This window comes from Oncorhynchus mykiss, chromosome 22 (genome assembly GCF_013265735.2).
Source record: "Oncorhynchus mykiss isolate Arlee chromosome 22, USDA_OmykA_1.1, whole genome shotgun sequence".
Lineage (NCBI taxonomy): Eukaryota > Metazoa > Chordata > Actinopteri > Salmoniformes > Salmonidae > Oncorhynchus > Oncorhynchus mykiss.
The window spans coordinates 15,468,131-15,494,399 of NC_048586.1; the positions used below are offsets into that span (position 1 = coordinate 15,468,131).

A 26,269-nucleotide genomic window follows, 5' to 3' on the forward strand; every position below is an offset into this window, starting at 1 on the left:
TCCAGGACCTTGAGATGCGTCTTTACGGAGCCACTCCTTAGTTGCCCTGGCTGTGTGTTTCGGGTCATTGTCATGCTGGAAGACCCAGCCACGACCCATCTTCAATGCTCTTACTGAGGGAAGGAGGTTGTTGGCTAAGATCTCGCGATACATGGCCCCATCCATCCTCCCCTCAATACGGTGCAGTCGTCCTGTCCCCTTTGCAGAAAAGCATCCCCAAAGAATGATGTTTCAACCGCTATGCTTCACGGTTGGGATGGTGTTCTTGGGGTTGTACTCATCCTTCTTCTTCCTCCAAACACGGCGAGTGGAGTTTAGACCAAAAAGCTGTATTTTTGTCTCTTCAGACCACATGACCTTCTCCCATTCCTCCTCTGGATCATCCAGATGGTCATTGGCAAACTTCAGATGGGGCTGGACATGCGCTGGTTTGAGCAGGGGGACCTTGCGTGCGCTTCAGGATTTTAATCCATGACGGTGTAGTGTGTTACTGATGTTTTTTTTTGAGACTGTGGTCCCAGCTCTCTTCAGGTTATTGACCAGGTCCTGCCGTGTAGTTCTGGGCTGATCCCTCACCATCCTCATGATCATTGATGCTCCACGAGGTGAGATCTTGCATGGAGCCCCAGACCGAGGGTGATTGACCGTCATCTTGAACTTCTTCCATTTTCTAATAATTGCGCCAACAGTTGTTGCCTTCTCACCAAGCTGCTTGCCTATTGTCCTGTAGCCCATCCCAGCCTTGAGCAGGTCTACAATTGTATCCCTGATGTCCTTACACCCTCTCTGGTCTTGGCCATTGTGGAGAGGTTGGAGTCTGTTTGATTGAGTGTGTGGACATGTGTCTTTTATACAGGTAATGAGTTCAAACACGTGCAGTTAATACATGTAATGAGTGGAGAACAGGAGGGCTTCTTAAAGAAAAACTAACAGGTCTGTGAGAGCCGGAATTCTTACTGGTTGGTAGGTGATCAAATACTTACAAGTATGTCATGCAATAAAATGCTAATTAATTACTTTAAAATCATACAATGTGATTCCGTAGATTCCGTCTCTCACAGTTGAAGTGTACCTATGATAAAAATGACAGACATGCTTTGTAAGTAAGAAAACCTGCAAAATCGGCAGTGTATCAAATACTTGTTCTCCCCACTGTACATGCCCGTCTGAAGTTTTCCAATGAACATCTGAATGATTCAGAGGACAACTGGGTGTAAGTGTTGTGGTCAGCTGAGACTAAAATGGAGCTCTTTGGCATCAACTCAACTCGCCGTGTTTGGAGGAGGAGGAATGCTGCCTTATGACCCCAAGAACACCATCCCCACTGTCAAACATGGAGGAGGAAACATTATGCTTTGGGGGTGTTTTTCTGCTAAGGGGACAGGACAACTTCACCGCATCAAAGGAACGATGGACGGGGCCATGTACCGTCAAATCTTGGGTGAGAACCTCCTTCTCTCAGCCAGGGCATCGGAAATGGGTCGTGGATGGGTATTCCAGCATGACAATGACCCAAAACACACGGCCAAGGCAACAAAGGAGTGGCTCAAGAAGAAGCACATTAAGGTCCTGGAGTGGCCTAGCCAGTCTCCAGACCTTAATCCAATAGAAAATCTGTGGAGGGAGCTGAAGGTTCGAGTTGCCAAACGTCAGCCTCAAAACCTTAATGACTTTGAGAAGATCTGCAAAGAGGAGTGGGACAAAATCCCTCCTGAGATGCGTGCAAACCTGGTGGCCAACTACAAGAAACGTCTGACCTCTGTGATTGCCAACAAGGATTTTGCCACCAAGTACTAAGTCATGTTTTGCAGAGGGGTCAAATACTTATTTCCCTCATTAAAATGCAAATCATTTTATAACATTTTTGACATGCGTTTTTCTGGATTTTTTTGTTGGTATTCTGTCTCTCACTGTTCAAATAAACCTACCATTAAAATTATAGACTGATAATTTCTTTGTCAGTGGGCAAATGTACAAAATCAGCAGGGGATCAAATACTTTCTTCCCTCACTGTACCTTTTTCCCCGCACCATTGGTTAGAGCCTGTAAGTAAGCATTTCACTGTAAGGTGAAACTTTGACTAAACTTTGATTTGATTTGATTTGAGAATCCTAATTACTGTGACTAAACAGTCATGTGGAATTTGACTGCCTTCATGACTCGTGAACGCCGGTGTGGCGGTAATACGGTCACCGCAACAGCCCTAGCCTTATACTGAGGAATGGCTTCCGTCTGGCCATTCTACCATAAAGGCCTGATTGGTGGAGTGCTGCAGATATGGTTGTCCCTCTGGTAGGTTCTCCCATCTCCACAGAGGAACTCTGGAGCTCTGTCAGCGTGACCATCGGGTTCTTGGTCACCTACCTAACCAAGGCCCTTCTCCCCCGATTGCTCAGTTTGGCCGGGCGGACAGCTCTAGGAAGAGTCTTGGTGGTTCCAAACTTCTTCCATTTAAGAATGATGGAGGTCACTGTCTTCTTGGGATCCATTTTTTGGTACCCTTCCCCAGATCTGTGCCTCGAAACAATCCTGTCTCGGAGCTCTACAGACAATTTCCTCGACCTCATGGCTTGGTTTTTCTCTGACATACACTGTCAACTGTTGGACCAACACCAAATCATGTCCAATCAATTGAGTTTACCACAGGTGGACTCCAATCAAGTTGTAGAAACATCTCAAGGATGATCAACGGAAACAGGATGCACCTGAGCTCAATTTTGAGTCTCATAGCAAAGGGTCTGAATACTTACTTAAAGAAGGTATTTCGGTGGCTGAACTGATTCCGACAACATATCCCGAGAGAGCCATGTTTCCGTGAAACAGAGAAAGTTACAATCTGTCTCTCTGGAAGGCAACCCTTGCTTTAACTTATTTTTTACCCATCTACCATTAGGTGCCCTTCTTTGCAAGGCATTGGAAAACCTCCCTGGTCTTTGTGGTTGAATCTGTGCTTGAAATTCACTGCTCGACTGAGAGACCTTACAGATCATTTGTATGTGTGGGGTACAGAGATGAGGTAGTCATTCAGAAATCATGTTCAACACTATTATTGCGCACAGTGAGTCCTTGCAACTTATTATGTAACTTATTCAGGCATGCCATTACAAAGGTGTTGAATACTTATTGACTCAAGGCATGTCAGCATTTCATATTTAATTAGTATTATTTTAATTTTGAAAACATAATTTCACTTTGACGTTATGGGAATTGTATGTAGGCTAGTGACAAAAAAAACCCTCACATTTGATCAATTTTAAATTCAGGCTGTAACACAGCAACATTTTGAAAAAGCCAAGGGGTGTGAATACTTTCTGAAAGCACTGTAAGATTCTGTTAAGTCAATGTATTTAAGTTTAACCCTAATTTCAATGTTTACAACGCTGGTTGAAATGAGATGAAAACAGTACTGGTTGATTACTTTTTTCAAATCCAATGTATTTTCCACGTTGATTCCATGTCAAAATACGCTGACAAATTATGTTGAAACAACGTTGATTCAACCAGTGAATACCCAGTGGGGAGCTATTGTCGGAACTGTACTGTATATGGAAAAGTGGGAAAACTATTTTACCCCTCCAAATTAAAACAAGTCAGGGCACATCCTAAAGCCAGACATTGTCTCAGTTGAGGTGTCGACTCAAAGTAGTCAAAAACATCCAGTCTCAAAACAATTAAGAGCTATTTTACTGGAGGCAATGGTTTGCTGGAGAGTTTGCAGTCATCGTGAGATTTACTCACGATTTAGGAGTTATTTCATCCTAAACAAGAAACAACAAAGAAGTGGAGCCTGTCAAGCAGAAAGCTGAGATAACCACTTAAAACGTTTTCCCAAAGCACGGCAGATCTCTCACACGTTTCAGTCCACACCTCCATAAAAATCACATTTGACCTCAGTTAAATGCTCAACACCTTACATTCCTCTCTTAAAACATATTCCTAACAGGGTAAACTATAAACATGGCTCTTTCCACAATTATCCATCCAGTTTTGAAAGATTGTCTTTGATGGTGGGGCTGATTCAATTAGTAAGAGATAAATCACTAGGCTGCTAAAATCTCAACACGTACAGTTAACATACTCATATTATGGGAGCAACATCTGTCTTTAACATTCTGTTTACTCTTTTTTCTTCTTTCCACCAGAAACCTGCATGTTCTCACATGGAGAGAGAACATTTGACTTTTCATAGCTGTAGTGGCTTGACAATCCCGATAGAGGACTGGTAAGGAGGTAAACAGTGCTTTAGGCAGTTCCTAGTGTACCGTATATTTAGACACAGGACTCCTGCCATTAACTGAACCTGTGTATGAATGTGAAAACTAGCATTAATCCCAACACTGCTGAATTAGTGAAGGGGAAGGCACTGGCACCAGGCCAGTATTTTCCACAGGTGCCTATTAAGGGAGAGAGACACATGCCCCTCGACTCTCAGGTAGTACAACGCGTGGCAGGAACCTCTCTTTGAAAGTTCCCTTAAAAGGAAGTGTACAGGCGACAGCAGATGTGTGTGATGAGGTGTCTCCTTACTAACCTTCTTACCCTGAGGGCCCTCAGGTCCAACGTCACCCTGTGGACCGGGTAAACCCTGGGGAGGAACAAAGAACACTCCGTAACAAAGGTGCACAATTCACATCGGGACATAAAGTGAAGGCTACCCAGATACGGATGCTAAATTGCTGGGAAGATCTACAGAGATTACAGACATTATCAACTACATTGTGTGTGTGTGTGTGTGTGTGTGTGTGTGTGTGTGTGTGTGTGTGGGGGGGGGGGGGGGGGGAGTGGAGCAAGTATACATGCGTTCATACAGGTGTTTCACAAAAGTAGAACACTTTGATCTGAACATGGGCATTTTCCAGGTACATGTTGCCGTTGTTTACCCACCTGGAGACCTCTGACTCCTCTGGTGCCCATTGGGCCCTCAGGACCCTGGGAGTGGACATTCAATGAAACAGTAAAGAAAGGTACTGAATAAATCAACCTGACCAACAGAACAAAAGCATGACTCAGAGAGCAGATAAAGTGGATTACTCATACCTACCCTGTCCCCTTTCATTCCTGGAGTGCCACACTCGCCTCTCTCACCCTGTGTAATGGAAAGCAATATGTCATATGAATGAACTGTAGCTTCAAAATAACATAAATAGTAATGACATCTTGAATGACATACCCTCTCTCCTTTGTAACCAGATTTACCCTGCAAACAAACACAGTAGAATAGGTTCGATTGTGAGCAACAGCTGTACGTGCATTGATAAATGCTTAATTAACATACGTAGGATCTTAATTTAAACCAGTTTGCTGCAGCAACAGGAAATGTGGATTATTATGTGGATTATTATTAATGGAATTTTTTTTTATAGGGTTTGATGTATTTTTTTGTAAATCAAGTCTGAAATGTCACAGTGGAAAACTTCAGAAGCATTTTTAAACCTCAAATACACTACACGTTTTACATTTCCTGTGTTGCAGGAAAGTTCCCCTGCAACAGGGTGATTAGATTAAGAACCTAGATCTGTATCTATAGAGATCCGCATATGAACATTTCATAGAAGAAGTACTACGTGTGTAAGTGTATCACTCACTTCTCCGCCATCCCGACCTGGAAGTCCACTTCGTCCTCCCTCTCCCTAAAAGGAAAGGAGAACATGGCAATCTACCGTATATTATTTACACAGTACACACTGGAGCTATTCCATTTAGATTATTTTTTATTTCATTTATATTTAACTAGGCAAGTCAGTTAAGAACAAATTCTTATTTACAATTACGGCCTACCCCGGCCAAACCTGGACGACGCTGGGCCAATTGTGCGCCGCCCTATGGGACTACCAATCACGGCCGGTTGTGATACAGCCTAGAATCGAACCAGGGTCTGACGCCTCTTGCATTGAGATGCAGTGCCTTAGACCTCTGCGCCACCTGGGAGCCCGAGCCTTATATTATTACTCATATAAGGAATATGCAGTATGTCTATACAAGAATAGTACATGGAAATTGGCTGTATCTTCGATTTTAGAGAAACATCAGGAACACAACAGGTATGTAGATCAATTAGACAATTAAAAAGAATCATAACAAATCAAAGACCTTCAATCCTTTGAGACCAGGGGCTCCATCATCTCCAGGGCGACCCTTCTTCCCCTGTGGAATGAAGTAACAACACAAGATTAATTTAACTCACTTTCAAACAAAACATCTATTGTCATAGATACCTTAATAGAAAGTTACTCAAGTGAAAGCCAGCCAGTAAAATACTACTTGAGTAAAAGTCTAAAAGTATTTGATTTTAAATATACTTAAGTATCAAAAGCAAAAGTATAAATCATTTAAAGTTCCTATTATTTAGCTAAGCAGACAGCACAATTGTCTTGTTTTTAAATGTTCAGACAGCCAGGGGCACAATCCAACACTCAGACATTATTTACAAAAGATGACCATGTGTTCTCTTGATAAGTGCGTGAATTTGACTATTTTCCTGTCCTGCTAAGCATTCAAAATGTAATGAGTACTTTTGGTTGTCAGGGAAAATGTATGGAGTAAAAGTACAATATTTTCTTTAGGAATGTAGTGAAGTAAAAGTTGTCAAAAATATAAATAAAGTAAAGTACAGATTCCCCCCAAAACGACTTAAGTAGTACATTAAAGTATTTTTACTTAAATAACTATTGTGTAGAATAACCTAATCTTACAATTTAAGCCCCCTTGTAATGGTTGTCATAGGTGGAAGAAGGTGAAGAGGACCAAGGTGCAGCGTGGTACGTGTTCATGGTAGATTTAATAATGAAACTGAACACTAGAACAAAAAAACACGCCCTGACCAAACTAAAAAAGAGACATAAAAAAGGAACTAAGGTCAGGACGTGACACCCCTCCAACATTCTCCAACTCTGACTAGCTGACAATGGAGGTAGTAAGTGTTATTTCCGATGACAAAGGTCCTGATTTATTGCGAGTAAAGGTCTTCATAGGATGCCCATGGCTTCCATGGGGGACATCTTATGTGGGAAGGGAAATGTGCAACAACTTGACAGGACAGGCAACACAAATTAGCAGTTGAGGCTTAAAGGAAACTTATGAAGAAAAACAACCAAAAATCTGTCTTGTCCTGTAGCATTTGGACTATTTTCAGAATGCTGGTAATGGAGATGCAAGAAAGACAGCTTTCTATGACCACTGGGTGTAACTTAGAAAAAAAAGCAAGCAATTATTGTAAGTATTTAAAACCAAGCAATTACCCACAATATCAGAATCTTGTAAGATTCCTCTTTAGGACGTTTAATTGAATTCAGCCCTTCAGGAATATATCACCTTCTTAAATTTCAAAGGAAAAGTATTCTGCGTTTGGAAAGGAAAAAAGTACTTACGGCTAAGCCACTGAGTCCTCTTTCGCCCTTCTCACAGGCACATTGTTGGGCCGGGGGACACTTCAAAAAGGCAAGACATGGTTTCAGAATCAAATATAAGACACTTTTTTTGTATTTGTTTTTATTTAACCTTTTTTTTTAAACTAAGTCCCTTAAGAACAAATTCTTATTTAATGCAGGGTCCCTGAACTTGATTATGTATTTGTTGAATGAGGACAGCGTATCAACGCATCAAAATGTATAAGTACCTACCCCTTCATCAGCCAGGTCAGTCTGTGTAGAGAGAGAATAAACAGTAACAACCATTAGAGGAAATCATATACTGTATCATCCAAAACATACCGAAACCAGGTACATTTACAACTAGATTACAGGACTAGTAAACTCTAGCATAATGTATCATACTTTTGCCTCCCCTCTTCACACACCGGTCCCATGTTTCACTATACTGAACAAAAATATGAACACAACTTGTAAATTGTTGGTCCCATGAGCTTAAATGAAAGATCCCAGAAATTTTACATATGCATAAAAAGCCTATTTCATTAAAATGTTTTGCACAAATTGTTTACATCCCTGTTAGTGAGCATTTCTCATTTGCCAAGATAATCCCTCCACCAGACAGGTGCGGCATATCAAGAAGCTGATTAAACAGCATATCCATCACACAGGTGCACCTTGTGCGGGGGACAATAAAAGGCCACTCTAAAATTTGTGCCACAGATGCACAAACTGTCAGAAACCAGTGTAACGGTCGTCGTCGGTGGAATAAGGTGAGGACCAATGTGCAGCGTGGTAAGTCTTCATCTTATTTAATGAAAACTGAACACTGAATAACAAAACAACAAACAAACAACCGGAATAGTTATGTCTGGTGTAGACACACAAAGACTGAAAACAACTACCCACAAATCAAGTGGGAAAAACAGGCTACCTAAGTATGATTCTCAATCAGAGATTGACAGCTGTCTCTGATTGAGAACCATACCAGGCCAAACACATAGAAAACCAAAACTAGAACAACACATAGAATGCCCACCCCAACTCACGCCCTGACCAACCTAAACAAGAACCATAACAAAGGAACTAAGGTCAGGACGTGACAACCAGGCCATCACCTCATGTTTCAGCATGATAATGCACAGCCCCATGTCGCAAGGATCTGTCGCAAGGATCTGTACACAATTCCTGGAAGCTGAAAATGGCCCAGTTCTTCCATGGCCTGCATACTCTCCAGACATGTCACCCATTGAACATGTTTGGGATGCTCTGGATCGACGTGTACGACAGCGTGTTCCAGTTCCCGCCAGTATCCAACAACTTCACACAGACATTGAAGAGGAGTGGGACAACATTCCACAGGCCACAATCAATAGCCTGGTCAAACCTATGCGAAGGAGATACTGACTGGTATTCTGATCCACGCCCTTAATTTAAAAAAAGGTATCTGTGACCAACAGATGCATATCTGTATTCAAAGTCATGTGAAATCCATATATTAAGGCATAAAATTTCAATTGACTGATTTCCTTATATGAGCTGTAACTCAGTAAAATCTTTGAAAATGTTGCATGTTGCGTTTATATTTTTGTTCGGTGTATAAAGTAGACTTTGAAAAGCCTGGTGTCTGAGTCCAAGTGACTTTTGGGGTTTCTTGAATTATGGTTCCGTGCCAAGCTCTGTTTGGCTATGTTGCCACTTGAAATAAATGAATGTGTAGAAAGTCCCTTGTAATACCAATGAGACAAATGCAAACCAAATGGTATGATAAAAGAGTATCACTGAAAGCACCCTGACTGTTTACCCTCAGAGGAATGTAAGGTGCGACCGCAAGAGGTTGTGTTTACTCTTATTGAGAAAACCCAGGAAGCATACCACAGTCAAAGTAAAGCCCATGGGATATGCACTCACAATATAGAGATGGTAAGCAGCATGTCTATTGGGAAAATGTAAGACAGCTGTCTGCTCATTGAACAAAAATACTAAATCCATGACTCTCATCCATAGCCATTCATTATCTTGCTACAGTCTCTTGAATTTGTATCCCTACGAATTGTGGAATGTCAGTCATTCTGGCTCCAGTCTGGATCCTACTTAACCCTCATACTACCTACCGCCTGCTGTCATTTTGACCGCAGAGGAATTGTTTTTTAATGAATTCTTCAAAATGTTCATGACTTTGTCAATCAACTTGTTCTTAGTAATCTAAATCTAAATATATGTTTAGTGTTTCTGCATCCATATAGACTTAAAAATTCAAGTCCTTTGGGGTAATTTTCACGACAGCCAAACACACCTAATTCCGCCTATAGTAATTTGATAGATAGGACCTTTATTTGAATCTAGATTTCTCTGGAGACATCATAACAAGTTATCCAAGTTATAGAGGGTGGAGGGGGACCTGTATCAGTGACTTTGACCAGATAGACAGATCATCTGCAGAGATATAACCCCCATGTACTCGCCTGAGATTGTACTTTTCTATACCACGTATTCTATGACTTTGTACAAAACCGAAATTACCTTAATTTTTGGCATATAAACTTCTGCCAATGGTATAAATACTTGATCGAACTGCAATACAGAACTCCGATACACTCAATCTACACAAAGAGCTGCATTGGTGTGTATTCTCCGAAAAGTAGTTATTCTTTGGAAAATCTAAAAAAGTATTTATTTGAATCTCCGGATTCTCTGGAGATATAATATTAATTATCCTCAGAGGGTGGAGGGGGACCTGTATCAGGGATTTTGAACAGGATTTTGAACAGATCATCATCACTGATCATCTGCAGAAATTAAGCACCTTATGTACTCTGCTATGGTTATAACTGGTTATAACTAGGTTTGACCATGTACAAAATCCAAATGACCTTACACATACTGTATGCTTAGTTGCAGTCAAAACAGCTCATAAAAGTCGGTCAGCGGTATGCATACTTAGCAGAACTGTAATACAGAACCAACTACCCTCTGAATGTACACAGTGCTGTATTGATTGGTGTGTATTCTTCTAAAACAAATGTTTTACGGGAAACGTTATATAAATACCAGAATTCCTATAATATCATCCAGTATTCTATATGTGCAACTTGTTATGGTATTTGGGTTGCAATAACTTTTGGTTTTAAGTGACTAAGGATTTGGGCATGCTTTTTGATTATGACAAAATGTGTATTTACTTCATAATTCTAAAAACTAAATGATACTTTTTTTTTTTACTTATGTGGATAGCACTAAAAGTTGCACATTATTTAAGGGAAACATTTATATTTTTGTTTGACAGAATATGCTAATTAACTGTAATTTTGCAAAAATAACAGTCTGTTTTGGTTTTAAAAAAAACAGATAACATTATTTACATGTCTAATGATATTTTCATAAGAATTAAGTTGATTTTTTGCTATGATTGTTGCTTTTTCCAATAGTTTCTTCTTTGGATCAAAATCCTCTAGGTTGTATGTAAAACATGGTAGTTGGTAGTATGAGGGTTAAAAACGCCTCCTGAGATGATTTTGGTTGCAACATCTTGTGTAATTCAACTCTGATTACATGTAAATCACAACTGTATCATTGTGTCATCATCACTACCCAACATTGTGTTTCTTGAGAAGCAATATAAGGCAGATCATACTCACAATTTCTTTGAGGACTTTCTCCACAATGTCAATATCCTGCAGGTTGTGGAGGTATCGGGAGGCAGGAGAACTGGCCAACAAACTCAGCTGGGCCACGTTGGCTGACTCGTTGGCTGCACGGGTGATGCCCACCGTGAAGAACTTCACCCCCTGGTTCTTGGCGTCAGCGGCAGCTGAGAAGATGTCTGGATTCCTGGGGTGGGAGATGCCGTCAGTGAGCAGCATGGCCACCTTGATGTTGCCTGGGCTGGACTCCTCCAGGTACATCTTGGTCATGTTGGTGATGGCGTAGGTGGTGTAGGTGCCGTGGCCGATGTAGACAATGGGGGTGATGTGGGACTTGAAGTTGTCGGTGCCCCTCCACTGCTTGAAGGTCTGCTCGATGATGACGTGACTGCTGTACTGCAGCAGAGCCGCCTTCCAGCTCAGACTGCGGCCCGTCTGCAGACGGGCGGCCTGGAGCCTGTCCACCACATCCATGGCAAAGCGCTTCTCCTGCTCATGGTTCTCCTTGGCACTCTCAGAGCTGTCCAGCAGAAAGGTAAGCTCCAGACCGCAGTCCTCATCTAAAATGGCTGTGTTCATGTGAAGACGAGTCAGAGACACACAATTGCACCAAAAGGCTATTCTATTAAAAATTGTCATTGTGAGTCATGAATGTGTTATGAAGTTCTTATGTAGGTGCCCTTCAAATAAAAAGTTCCCGTTGTTTTCTATTTTCACTCATTTTTAGATGAGTGCAATCGTTCAAAGTTATGACAATCACGTCAAAATGCCAAAAACACGATCTAAAATGAACTCTTTGTCTTGATATTACATCTCTCACATGGACAGAAAGACCACGCTAAATCATGTTAATATGACATAGAGTGAAAATGCCGTAGGATATCAACTCCTTGGGAACATAGCAGGTACAGTAGTATATCCCAGGACATCCGCTCATAGCATAGATATCTATCTACTGTCTTCACCTGTGTTAGCCAAGTGTACTGTGTTCACCTTCACCTGTGTTAGCCAAACTTTAACATGTGTTTTTATGATGCATGCTCAAGCTCTTGTTCAGCTGGAATTTTGATTTCTATTGGATTGATGAATTATGGTCACAGAAATGCGACATAATAAGATATCTGTGATCTCACTGTTTGAAATGGCAACTGTTTGCAATGAGCAACTATACTATAAAAACGATAATGTTTTTTCCCCCTCATACCTTGTCCATTATGTTTTTGCACGTTAGTTGCAATGGCTGGAGCTTGCAGTTGGGCCCCCCTGCCCCTGGGTCTCTTGTTCACTGTTCTCTCTTCATAGTAGTCCTGAGCCCAGACACCCAACAGCCCTGCTACCAACAGGAACCAGGTCACAGCAGGGAACAACATTGTCCCTCCAGCAGAGAGAGACAACCAAGGATCAATTTTGGAGCATTTTAACATTTAAACAACCATCTACATGATTTATCTACCAAATTACTTAATGTTCAGTGAGGACAACACGATTGCTCAACATGGAGTATTTGAAAATTGATATTTGTGCACAAGATTAGTGCACAACGAGTCATCAGATCCATCTAAAATAAGGTAGCACTAGTTTTTAATCTGAAATGTTAAGATTTTGTATCAGACACTTTCCCACTATTTCATTTCTAAGAATGCATATAGGCAGATTGTCTTTTTACTGAGCAAAACTCCACTGTAGACTCACAATCCAAAGCCTTTTTTTGCCTGCTGCAGATCCGGGTGAGGTAGGCTTGTGCAATGTCCAAAATGCTGGTCTTGTGCAGGTAGTTAGAGAAGAACAGCAGTGATGGAAGGTTCCAGTTTGCTTCCTGAGTGTGTAGCAGCAGTGATAGACATCCTGAGACCCAGTGTGTCTGTGAGCCCCCCCAGCCTCTCCCTCCTCCTTTATAAGAGAGGAGGACCAAATGGGGTTGGGTTTCAGCACTGTTGACATTGTAAAGATGCCTCCAAGCATCTCATATCTTTTGATCTGGTTGCATGAAGTCATGATTTTAATGAGTGGTGTATAATGTATGAGTAACTAATCTGTATAAACCTTTGTTCTATAGTTTGCCACAACAAAACTGAAAAATGTATTTCAATTTTAATTTAGCTCATCTGGTCTTCCTCATTGTGTGTGGATAATGCCTTTGTCCTATGGTAATCAATGGGTTAATGAACCTGCCTCAAACAGTCTTAAATTTGTCAGCAAGAGGTTTGCAAGTTGTTTTCATAGATGGCAGAGCTTATCGTAGTCCGCTGAGTCTGCGAGGAGTGCCAGAAATAGCAGTTTGACTTTATTTCTTTCAAAAAACTTTGGGATTGTGTCAGCTTTTGCTGATTTGTTCTGTTTGGTCAAAATCCTCAAGCCTCCAGACTGAGATGTCTTCTTTTTTTCATTTCAGTGCAGCTAAGCTTTGTGTAATGAGCCATAGTGAACAATAGCACAGTCAGACTGTAGTGAACTGGGGGTGGGGTATAGTGATAAATCCACAAACGTAACTTGCATGTATTGAAGTTGGGAGGCAGTCAGACTGTAGTGAACTGGGGGTGGGGTATAGTGATAAATCCACAAACGTAACTTGCATGTATTGAAGTTGGGAGGCATGGATATATACACACACAAGGTGCACATCTGCTGTGTACCCTGATTTTTGCAATAATTTTAATTTTTTTTACATTTATTTTTACCCCTTTTTTTGTGGTATCCAATTGTTAGTAGCTACTATCTTGTCTCATCGCTACAACTCCCGTACGGGCTCGGGAGAGACGAAGGCTGAAAGTCATGCGCCCTCTGATACACAACCCAACCAAGCCGCACTGCTTCTTAACACAGAGCGCATCCAACCCGGAAGCCAGCCGCACCAATGTGTCGGAGGAAACACCGTGCACCTGGCAACCTTGGTTAGCGTGCACTGTGCCCGGCCCGCCTCAGGAGTCACTGGTGCGTGATGAGTCAAGGATATCCCACCCGGCCAAGCCCTCCCTAACCCGGACGACTCTAGGCCAATTGTGCGTCGCCCCACGGACCTCCCGGTCGCGGCTGGTTACGACAGAGAGTCTCTGGTGGCACAGCTGGCGCTGCAGTACAGCGCCCTTAACCACTGCGCCACCCGGGAGGCCACCCTGGAGCAATGATATCCCTCAATGACAGACACACAATAAATATATACACTGAGTATACCAACAGCGCAGTTCAAGAAAAAGTTAAGAAAATATTTACCAAATAAACTAAAGCAATAAATTATAAAAAGTAACACAATAAAATAACAATAACAAGGCTACATACAGGGGGTTCCAGTACCGAATCAATGTGCGGGGGTACAGGTTAGTCGAGGTAATTTGTACATGGAGGTAGGGGTGAAGTGACTATGCATGGACAGTAAACAGCAAGTAGCAGCAGTGTACAAAACGAGTGGGGGGTGGGGGGTCAATGTAAATAGTCCCGTGGCCATTTGATTAATTGTTCAGCAGTCTTATGGCTTGTGGATAGAAGCTGTTATGGAGCCTTTTGGTCCTAGACTTGGCGCTCCGGTACCGCTTGTAATGCGGTAGCAGAGAAAACAATCTATGACTTGGGTGACTGGAGTCTCTGACAATTTTTGGGGCTTTCCTCTGACAACGCCTAGTTTATAGGTCCTGGACGGCAGGAAGTTTAGCCCAGTGATGAACTGGGCCGTACGCACTACCCTCTGTGGCGCCTTACGGTCAGATGCCCAAGCAGTTGCCATACCAGGCGGCGATGCAACCGGTCAGGATGCTCTCGATGGTGCAGCTGTATAATTTGTTTTGAGGATCTGGGGACCCATGCCAAATCTTTTCAATCTCCTGAGGGGGAAAGGTGTTGTTGTGCCCTCTTAATGACTGTCTTGGTGTGTTTGGACCATGATAGTTTGTTGGTGAAGTGAACACCAAGGAACTTGAAACTCTGGACCCTTTCCACTACTGCCGGTCGATATTAATGGGGGCCTGTTCGGCCCGCCTTTTCCTGTAGTCCACGATCAGCTCCTTTGTCTTGCTCACATTGAAGGAGAGGTTGTTGTCCTGGCACCACACTGCCAGGTCTCGGACCTCCTCCCTATAGGCTGTCTCATCGTTGTCGGTAATCTACCACTGTTGTGTCGTCAGCAAACTTAATGATGATGTTGGAGGTGTGCTTGGTCATGCAGTTGTGGGTGAACAGGCAGTACAGGAGGGGACTAAGTACACACCCCTGAGGGGCCCCCGTGTTGAGGATCAGCGTGGCAGATGTGTTATTGCCTACCCTTACCAACTGGGGGGCGGCCCGTCAGGAAGTCCAGGATCCAGTTGCAGAGGTAGGTGTTTAGTCCCAGGGTCCTTAGCTTAGTGATGAGCTTTGTGGGCACTATGGTGTTGAACGCTGAGCTGTAGTCAATGAACAGCATTCAATCAGTGTAGGTGAAGGGGAGTTTACAGGTTAAAAAATGATTTTTAAGCCTTAAGACAATTGAGACATGGACTGTGTTTGTGTGCCTTTCAGAGGATGAATAGGCAAGATAAAATATTTAAATGCCTTTGAATGGGGTATGGTAGTAGGTGCCAGGCGCACCGTTTTTTTGTCAAGAACTTCAACAATCCTGGGTTTTTCACGCTTAACAGTTTCACATGTGTATCAACAATGGTCCACCAGCCAAAGGACATCCAGCCAACTTGACACAACTGTGGGAAGCATTGGAGTCAACATGGGCCAGCATCACTGTGGAATGCTTTTGACACCTTGTAGAGTCCATGCCCAGACAAATTGAGGCTGTTCTGAAGGCAAAAGGGGGGAGGGGGCGGGATGCAACTCAATATTAGGAATGTGTTCCTGATGTTTGGTATACTCAGTGTATGTTACATCTCTTACAGATGCCATATATTAATTTGAGACAGTTTCACACAGGAGGAATATCATTCTGCAGCAACAGAAAATGTAAATTGTTAGGTAAATTATAATTAATGGGGGGGAAAATGTGTGGGTTAATACATGCCAAACTTTAGATTGTGGAAATGCCAAACTTTAGATTTTTTTAAACCTAGAATACACTACAAGTTTGCATGTCCTGCTGCACAGGAAAATTTCTGCAACAACATCAGGATTATCAAATTAAGATACTGTAAGGTTCTACATTTACAGTGCCTTGCGAAAGTATTCGGCCCCCTTGAACTTTGCGACCTTTTGCCACATTTCAGGCTTCAAACATAAAGATATAAAACTGTATTTTTTTGTGAAGAATCAACAACAAGTGGGACACAATCATGAAGTGGAACGACATTTATTGGATATTTCAAACTTTTTTAACAAATCAAAAACTGAAACATTGGGCTTGCAAAATTATTCAGCCCCTTTACTTTCAGTGCAGCAAACTCTCTCCAGAAGTTCAGTGAGGATCTCTGAATGATCCAATGTTGACCTAAATGACTAATGATGATAAATACAATCCACCTGTGTGTAATCAAGTCTCCGTATAAATGCACCTGCACTGTGATAGTCTCAGAGGTCCGTCAAAAGCGCAGAGAGCATCATGAAGAACAAGGAACACACCAGGCAGGTCCGAGATACTGTTGTGAAGAAGTTTAAAGCCGGATTTGGATACAAAAATATTTCCCAAGCTTTAAACATCCCAAGGAGCACTGTGCAAGCAATAATATTGAAATGGAAGGAGTATCAGACCACTGCAAATCTACCAAGACCTGGCCGTCCCTCTAAACTTTCAGCTCATACAAGGAGAAGACTGATCAGAGATGCAGCCAAGAGGCCCATGATCACTCTGGATGAACTGCAGAGATCTACAGCTGAGGTGGGAGACTCTGTCCATAGGACAACAATCAGACGAATATTGCACAAATCTGGCCTTTATGGAAGAGTGGCAAGAAGAAAGCCATTTCTTAAAGATATCCATAAAAAGTGTTGTTTAAAGTTTGCCACAAGCCACCTGGGAGACACACCAAACATGTGGAAGAAGGTGCTCTGGTCAGATGAAACCAAAATTGAACTTTTTGGCAACAATGCAAAACGTTATGTTTGGCGTAAAAGCAACACAGCTGAACACACCATCCCCACTGTCAAACATGGTGGTGGCAGCATCATGGTTTGGGCCTGCTTTTCTTCAGCAGGGACAGGGAAGATGGTTAAAATTGATGGGAAGATGGATGGAGCCAAATACAGGACCATTCTGGAAGAAAACCTGATGGAGTCTGCAAAAGACCTGAGACTGGGACGGAGATTTGTCTTCCAACAAGACAATGATCCAAAACATAAAGCAAAATCTACAATGGAATGGTTCAAAAATAAACATATCCAGGTGTTAGAATGGCCAAGTCAAAGTCCAGACCTGAATCCAATCGAGAATCTGTGGAAAGAACTGAAAACTGCTGTTCACAAATGCTCTCCATCCAACCTCACTGAGCTCGAGCTGTTTTGCAAGGAGGAATGGGAAAAAATGTCAGTCTCTCGATGTGCAAAACTGATAGAGACATACCCCAAGCGACTTACAGCTGTAATCGCAGCAAAAGGTGGTGCTACAAAGTATTAACTTAAGGGGGCTGAATAATTTTGCACGGCCAATTTTTCAGTTTTTGATTTGTTAAAAAAGTTTGAAATATCCAATAAATGTCGTTCCACTTCATGATTGTGTCCCACTTGTTGTTGATTCTTCACAAAAAAATACAGTTTTATATCTTTATGTTTGAAGCCTGAAATGTGGCAAAAGGTCGCAAAGTTCAAGGGGGTCGAATACTTTCGCAAGGCACTGTATTTTCTTAGTCAACCTTGTGTTCTGTTTTGTTCTTGAATGTAGCCCTGTTTCGTTGTGTTCTCGAACATAGCCCTGTCTTTCATTTTTGTTCATTGATTTCACCTGTGTTAGTTACTCACCTGGTCTCATCAGCTCCATATTTAGTTCAGATCATTCTGTTTGTACCTTTGTGAGGTATTGTTCGTTTTGACTCTACTAAGCCTTTTCCTAGCACGCTGTGAGAACCAGTTATAGCCTTCAGTCCTAGTTATGATTCACCTGCCTGTTTGACTACCTGTGTATGACCATTGCCTGCCTCTGACCACGATTCCTGCCTTCTGCGAAGGCGAAATAAACACCTACCGCGCTCTGCGTGTGAATCTATACCTTTTTCTCCCTGAGTATTCATTATAGATACGGAATCTGTATATGCATTTGACTATGAAGGGCAGAGCAGGTCAATTCTGATCACAACTTTAAAGTATCATCAGGGTACACAAGTGGCTGTTAACCTGAAGAAGTAAGTAGTTTTATATTCCGGAAACCTGGTAAGCGATTACCATCTGAGTCATCACTACACTCTGCTAGGGGCTGACCCTTGACCTTCAAATCATATAAAATGTTATTTGTCACATGTGCCGAATACAACAGGTACAACCTTACAGTGAAATGCTTACTTACAAGCCCTTAACCAACAATGCAGTTTTAAGAAAAATACCTTAACAAATAATTAAAGAACCGCAGTAAAATAACAATAGGGAGGCTATATGCAGGGGGTACAGAGTCAGTGTGCGGGGGCACCGGTTAGTCGAGGTAATTGAGGTAATATGTACATGTAGGTAGAGTTATTAAAGTTACTATACATAGATAATAACAGAGTAGCAGCAGTGTAAAAAAGGAGGGGGGGGGGGGGGGGGGGTGCAATGCAAATATTCTGGGTAGCCATTTGATTAGATGTTCAGGAGTCTTATGGCTTAGGGGTAGAGGCTGTTTAGAAGCCTCTTGGACCTAGACTTGGCGATCCGGTACTGCTTGCCGTGCAGTAGCAGAGAGAACATTCTCTGACTAGGTTGGCTGGAGTCTTTGACCATAATTGTCCTAGTATGTGGCGAGAGTGGTAGCTGGTCCTGTGCAGACTGATTGGAGAATCATACGGCTCTACACCAGCTGTGCTCTGGGAGACTAGTCTATTTATTCTGAACCTGCATGCAGAGAGTAATCAGAGGAGAACTGACACTCAAGAATGTTCCACTGAATAAAGGCTTGGCAAAACTTCACTTCCAAGGCTTCCCTACTTTGCACAGGAGAGAAAGACAGAGCATACATGCATGAATTCATTTCTGTATTGAGGAAGTATGGCTCTGGTGTGTGTGTGTGTGAGAAAGAGAGAGAGAGAAAGGTGGGCATGACAGAAATATGTAAACTATACATTTATATGTAAAAGCAAATAATACACGTTTTGTGTACCCTTGCTGAATCTATCCAATGAAATATGTTTATCGTGACCACAAGGATACCTTAAATTTGCTCTTTGATTTCAGATGTCTAAGGAACAAATCTGTGGCAAATATGGCAAGCTGTTAAAGCAGCTGAGTTGTTACTTACAACATAATGAGTTGTTAATATATAGGTCCCCTGCCTTGACGGTTTAAATGAGGAAGTATTGCTGTTTCACTTCATTTCGAACTCGAGTTCTTACTATGCTTGTAGAAAAGGCCTTCATATTTAGATTTCAGTCAATCACCCATCATTTTCTGTCCAATCAGAGACATTCTCTTTAGCCTGCTCGGAGTCCCGCCTCAAGTTAATGAGTTACAGTGAAGACGGAGAACGGACAATTTGTGATTATCCACTGAAGTAATAAGAAGACAAGTTGCAACATGTTTAATTGTATTTGTGTGAGAAATAATATGTAATGTTTATCATACTGTATGCTGTCGGGGGGATAAAGTAATCTGGGATATTATAAAGTTGTATGTTGTAATTGCTTATGAGTCGTGATTGCTAGCAACTAGTTAGTTAGCCCGGCTAACTATTTTCTATGCGTCATGCACACGTTGCATTGCAGTTATGTTCAAGCTTGAGATATAAGAATATTTGTAATTTTATTATTGCGGTCATTTTATGCAGAGTTTCTTAACATTGTACAGCATGTTGGTCAGAAGTTTACATACACTCAATGAGTATTTTGTAGCATTGCCTTTAAATTGTTTAACTTGGGTCAAATGTTTCAGGTAGCCTTCCACATGCTTCCCACAATAAGTTGGGTGAATATTGGCCCATTCCTCCTGACAGAGCTGGTCAGGTTCTGCCCACAAATGTTCTATAGGATTGAGGTCAGGGCTTGGTGATGGCCACTGCAATACCTTGACTTTGTTGTCCTTAAGCCAGTTTGCCACAACTTTGGAAGCATGCATGGGGTCATTGTCCATTTGGAAGACCCATTTGCAACAAAGCTTTAACTTCTTGACTGATGTCTTGAGATTTTGCTTCAATATATCCACATAATTTTCCTGCCTCATGATGCCATCTATTTTGTGAAGTGCACCCGTCCCTCCTGCAGCAAAGCACCCCCACAACATGATGCTGCCACCCCCGTGCTTCACGGTTGGGATGGTGTTCTTCGGCTTGCAAGTCTTCCCCTTTTTCCTCCAAACATAACGATGGTCATTATGGCCAAACAGTTCTATTTTTGTTTCATCAGACCAGAGGACATTTCTCCAAAAAGTACAAAATTGTCCCCATGTGCAGTTGCAAACCGTAGTCTGGCTTTTTTATGGTTGTTTTGGAGCAGTGGCTTCTTCCTTGCTGAGCTGCCTTTCAGGTTATGTCGATATAGGACTCGTTTTTACTGTGGATATAGATACTTTTGTACCTGTTTTCTCCAGCATCTTCACAAGGTCCTTTGCTGTTGTTCTGGGATATTGATTTGCACCTTTCACACCAAAGTGCATTCATCTCTAGGAGACAGAACCAGGTCCCATGGTGTTTATACTTGCAAATTATTATTTGTACAGATGAACGTGGTACTTTCAAGCATTGGACCAGACTTGTGGAGGTCTACAAATGTTTTTCTGAGGTCTTGGCTGATTTCTTTTGATTTTCCCATGATATCAAGCAAACAGGCACTAAGTTTGAAGGTAGGCCTTGAAATACATCCACAGGTACACCTCCAATTGACTCAAATGATGCTGCTTCTTGAATTTTCCAAGCTGTTTAAAGGCACAGTCAACTTAGTGTATGTAAACTTCTGACCTACTGGAATTGTGATTCAGTGAATTACAAGTGAAATAATATGTCTGTAAACAATTGTTGGAAAATGTACTTGTGTCATGCACAAAGTAGATGTCCTAACCGAATTGCCAAAACTATAGTTTGTTAACAAGAAATTTGTGGAGTGGTTGAAAAATGTGTTTTAATGACTCCAACCTAAGTGTATATAACCAAGCCCCACTACTTCTTAACACAGCACACATCCAATCCCTGAAGCCAGCCGCACCAATGTGTTGGAGGAAACACCGTGCACCTGGCGACCTGGTTAGCGCGCACTGGGCCCGCCACAGGAGTTGCTGGTGCGCAATGAGAGAAGGATATCCCTACCGGTCAAACCCTCCCTAACCCAGACAACGCTAGGCCAATTGTGCATCGCCCCACGGACCTTCCGGTCGTGGCCGGCTGCGACAGAGCCTGGGCGTGAACCCAGAGACTCTGGTGGCACAGATAGCACTGCAATGCAGTGCCCTAGACCACGGCTAGCGCAGTGGAGGACGGCTTGTGAATGTTGACCTGTTTAAAGGTCTTACTCACGTCGGCTACGGAGAGCGTGATCACACAGTCCTCTGGAACAGCTGATGCTCTCATGCATTTTTTTGTGTTTGTGCTTTTGTGCTTGTTTGGTACTGTGGGTTCGTGTCACTGGGCAGCTCGCGGCTGTGATTCCCTTCGTAGTCTGTTTGCCCTCGCTAGAAGCATGTGTTTCAGACATAAGGAAGTGGATGGCTGCAAACTTTATACTTTTAAACTCGGACAAAACAGAGATGCTTGTTCTAGGTCCCAAGAAACAAAGAGATCTTCTGTTGAATCTGACAATTAATCTTAATGGTTGTACAGTCGTCTCAAATAAAACTGTGAAGGACATCGGCGTTACTCTGGACCCTGATCTCTCTTTTGAAGAATATATCAAGACTGTTTCAAGGACAGCTTTTTTCCATCTACGTAACACTGCAAAAATCTGAAACTTTATGTCCAAAAATGATGCAGAAAAATTCATCCATGCCTCAGGACTACCTGGCATGATGACTCCTTGCTGTCCCCAGTCCACCTGGCCGTGCTGCTGCTCCAGTTTCAACTGTTCTGCCTGTGATTATTATTATTTGACCATGCTGGTCATTTATGAACATTTGAACATCTTGGCCATGTTCTGTTATAATCTTCACCTGGCACAGCCAGAAGAGGACTGGCCACCCCACATAGCCTGGTTCCTCTCTAGGTTTCTTCCTAGGTTTTGGCCTTTCTAGGGAGTTTTTCCTAGCCACCGTGCTTCTACACCTGTAATGCTTGCTGTTTGGGGTTTTAGGCTGGGTTTCTGTACAGCACGTTGAGATATCAGCTGATGTACGAAGGGCTATATAAATACATTTGATTTGATTTGATTAGTACGATTCGATTTTAGTCCTGTATAGAGCTTACAATGAAAAATGAAGGTATTTTTTGCAGAAAGTGATGCATGGCCAATATTACTTATGTTTATCATAGAAGGAATGTATGATTGCCTTACAAGGATAGCAACAACAGACTATACATTTAGAATGAACTCAGTCAAGGAGCAGAAGGGACATTTTCGCTCATCCAACTACTGAGGTAACCCTTAATATGGGTCTTATACATGTGATGCAGCCTATTTGATGTGTGTATGTAAGTATTTGTGATGTGCTGTACATCAACTCAATTGCATTTGATAATATTGGAATAAAAAGTACAACAAATTAAAGATCTGTGCGGCCCTCTGAATGATTGTCTCAACCCAAAGTGGCCCCCTTACAAAAAATAGTGAGTAACACTGCTTTAGGCTCTACATGCCCACACTATAATCCCTTCTACAAGTGCATAGCCGTAGGAGTAGGTTATTCTTTACAACGGCCTGTGTTACCTATTTCTTATTAATTCTATCACATAGCCTGCAGGCTTTGTCTGTCTTATCCCGGTATTGATTATGTTATGTCAGGGGTATTCCAGTGGTGCCCGTCCTGGTGACAAGCAAGGTTGGTTATATATGATATAGCATAGTGGGGTAGATCAAACTGTTGATGGTTTTTAAAGTTATACATGACCTTTCCCCCACTTACCTGTCTGGTTATTTTCATTTCATTAGAAACTCTCGTAGCCATCACACCAGAGGCAGTGTTGACAATATCAGACCGCTGCGCGATAGAAGCATGGCTGGAAAAATCTATTTCCTTAACACTGGTGCAGAGGAATGGAACGGTGTAACAAACCATTTAAAATCCATTCCTATGCTAGGGAATTTTAAGATAAACCTTAAGAAATGGTTTATGGGCAAAATACGTTAAAACTGCACAGACTTAAAGGAAGTATAATTGTTTTCAATGAGCATTACATGGTAATCTATTTCATTCCTTTTACGGTTTCCTCCTATTGATGAGATGTATTTGAGATGTTTTGTTTTCATGCTATAATTTTGTGTATATTTTGTTTTCATGCACTTTCATGAGGACCACAATGGAAATACGTTTTAAAACTTTTTTGTGTCATCCTCAATGATTTGAATGGCATTGTACTGTTTCCACGTGTGGTTGTACTATGTTTTAAAATGGTCAAATAAATCAAAACAACAAAAAACTTGAGTTCGATATGATGTAAAGAATGAGCTGTAGGGTACTAGGGGGTAACTGCCCCCCCCCCCAATAATTCACATATAGACCACAAGATATCATCAAATTATTTCCCCAACACTTTCCCTGGCTGCCACTGCTCTTGCTCAACAAAAAAATGTCCTCTGTGTCTTCACAACTTTGAGATATTTCAACAAAATGATTTTGTGGTAAATTGATCAAATTTTTTGAAATGTAGAAAAAGTTGTAGATATATTCCAATTACGTTAGATCTATAATCCTCTCGCTAAGAATGTAGATAATGTTTGAGTAAAGTAGTAATATGTTGGATGAGTGTGTTGGGTGCAACATTTCATGAAATAACAAACAAAAAAGGGTAAACCGTAGCCCTTTATTTCCCTTTACAGTTTATCCGTTTAAGCATGACCTTCATCCACATACCATTTTTTGCCGGCAGGGCAAACGTATTATACCCTCGAGGGCAGTTTCAAAATTGAAAATGATTCAGTGGTGCTGTCTAGAGACAGTAAGTAAAACCTCATGACAAAACAAGCAATTATAGTGTAGAGCACGTGTCAAACTCATTCCACGGAGGGCCAAGTATCTGCGGGTTTTTGCTCCTACCTTGTACTTGATTGATGAATTAAGGTCACTAATTAGTGTTGAACTCCCCTCACCTGGTTGTCTAGGTCTTAATTAAAAGGAAAAACCCAAAACCCGCAGACACCAGGCTCTCCAAGGAATGAGGTTGACACCCCTGGTGTAGATTAACATTGTACCAAAAATATTGTATTTTCAGCTGTTTGAAGCTGGTGTTCAAAACCGAAAGTAAAAGACAGAATGAAACTTCAAAACTGGAAGCATAGAAATAGTGCACATATAAACAGCTCTACCACTTCTAAGACATGTTTTCAATGAGAATGACAGGTCAATAACACACATTCCTGTGAATTTGGTCTGATCGCCCGAAAAGTTACATATTGCAGCTTTAAATTGTGTTTGCATAGCTGTGGGAAGTAGTTTGGGATGCTGTGATTTTCTTTGTGCCTGCACTGATGACATCTATATGGGGGCTCCCGATTGGTACAGTGGTCTAAGGCACTGTATCTCAATACTAGAGGCGTCCCTACAGACCCTGGCTCGATTCCAGGCTGTATCACAACCGGCCGTGATTGGGAGTCCCATAGGGCGGCGCACAATTGGCTCAGCGTCGTCCGGGTAAAGGTTTGGCCGGGGTAGACCGTCACTGTAAATAAGAATGTTCTTAACTGACTTGCCTAACAATCTAACACAGTACTAGTAAAAGGCCCAGTACACTACCTGTGTGATTAAAAAAAAAAAATGTATGAGTGTTTACCAGCATTTGTAACTTGTATCTGATAAATATGATCTGATAATACTTGTGGAATATAAAAATACTTGCTTGATTTACAGTATCAGTCAAAAGTTTGGACACACCTACTCATTCAAGGGTTTTCCTTTATTTACACTATTTTCTACATTGTAGCATAATAGTGAAAACATCAGAACTATGAAATAACACATACGGAATAATGTAGAAACTAAAAAGAGTGTTAAATCTAAATATATTTAATATTTGAGATTCTTCAAAGTAGCCACCCTTTGCCATTATGACAGCTTTGCACACTCTTGGCATTCTCTCAACCAGATTCATGAGGTAGTCACATGGAATGCCTTTCAATGAATAGGTGTGCCTTGTTAAAAGTTAATTTGTTGAATTTCTTTCCTTCTTAATGCGTTTCAGCCAAGTTGTATTGTGACAAGGTAGGGGTGGTATACAGAAGATAGCTCTATTTGTTAAAAGTCCATATTATGGCAAGAACAGCTCAGATCTTCATTGTAAAGGGGTTAAACACCGTTTCCCATGCTTGTTCAAAGAACCATAAACAATTAATGAACATGCACATGTGGAACGGTCATTAAGACACTAACAGCTTACAGATGGTAGGCAATTAAGGTCACAGTTAAGGGAAGACATCCTCCTCCCTCATGTGGTACCCTTCCTGCAGGCTCATCCTGACATGACCCGCCAGCATGACAATGCCACCAGCCATACTGCTCGTTGTGTGCGTGATTTACTGCAGGACAGGTGGTTACCCCACTCTTCCTTGGTGGAAGAGTGGGGTAACATCTCACAGCAAGAACTGACAAATCTGGTGCAGTCCATGAGGAGGAGATGCACTGCAGTACTTAATGCAGCTGGTGGCCACACCAGATACTGACTGTTACTTTTGATTTAGACCCCCCCCCCCTTTGTTCAGGGACACATTATTCATTTCGGTTACTAGTCCAACGCTCTAACCACTAGGCTACCTGCCGCCCTATAGGAAATATACTTAGAACTGCAAATCGGTGTAGCATATACTGAAAAGTGGGAGACGGCCAGAGGATATTCTTCTGGCGCAACATGACATTTGACATTCAGGTCTTACTGCTTATTGTAGGAGTTGTTTTGTCATCCCAACCTTTTTTAGGTTAATAGCTGTCAATAATTTATCATACAAAGAATTAGGTACAGGTAACAACATAATCAAGCCTGATATAACAACGTTCCAATGGTCAAAAGCTCCCTCTCTCTTTCTGTGTGTGTTTTTCTAAGAAATGTGATGACAAAATAACTCCTATAATAAGCAGTTACTACAGTTGAAGTCAGAAGTTTAT

At 41.7% G+C, this 26,269-nt stretch overlaps 1 protein-coding gene across 2 annotated transcripts in view; it reads right to left on the reverse strand.

The window, feature by feature from the left end:
• Positions 1-12,384, reverse strand: part of col28a2a (collagen, type XXVIII, alpha 2a) — a 34,463-nt gene extending 22,079 nt beyond the window's left edge. For both annotated transcript variants that reach the window (XM_036958838.1, XM_036958837.1), the window contains exons 1-10: positions 12,216-12,384; positions 11,006-11,580; positions 7,620-7,640; positions 7,368-7,427; positions 6,091-6,144; positions 5,586-5,630; positions 5,171-5,197; positions 5,042-5,086; positions 4,885-4,929; positions 4,532-4,585 (exon numbers count right to left, since the gene is read on the reverse strand). In XM_036958838.1, the coding sequence (XP_036814733.1) occupies positions 4,532-4,585; positions 4,885-4,929; positions 5,042-5,086; positions 5,171-5,197; positions 5,586-5,630; positions 6,091-6,144; positions 7,368-7,427; positions 7,620-7,640; positions 11,006-11,580; positions 12,216-12,381 (1,092 nt within the window). In that variant the 5' untranslated portion in view covers positions 12,382-12,384. The remainder of the gene's footprint in view (positions 1-4,531; positions 4,586-4,884; positions 4,930-5,041; positions 5,087-5,170; positions 5,198-5,585; positions 5,631-6,090; positions 6,145-7,367; positions 7,428-7,619; positions 7,641-11,005; positions 11,581-12,215) is intronic.
• Positions 12,385-26,269: the final 13,885 nt, after the last annotated feature.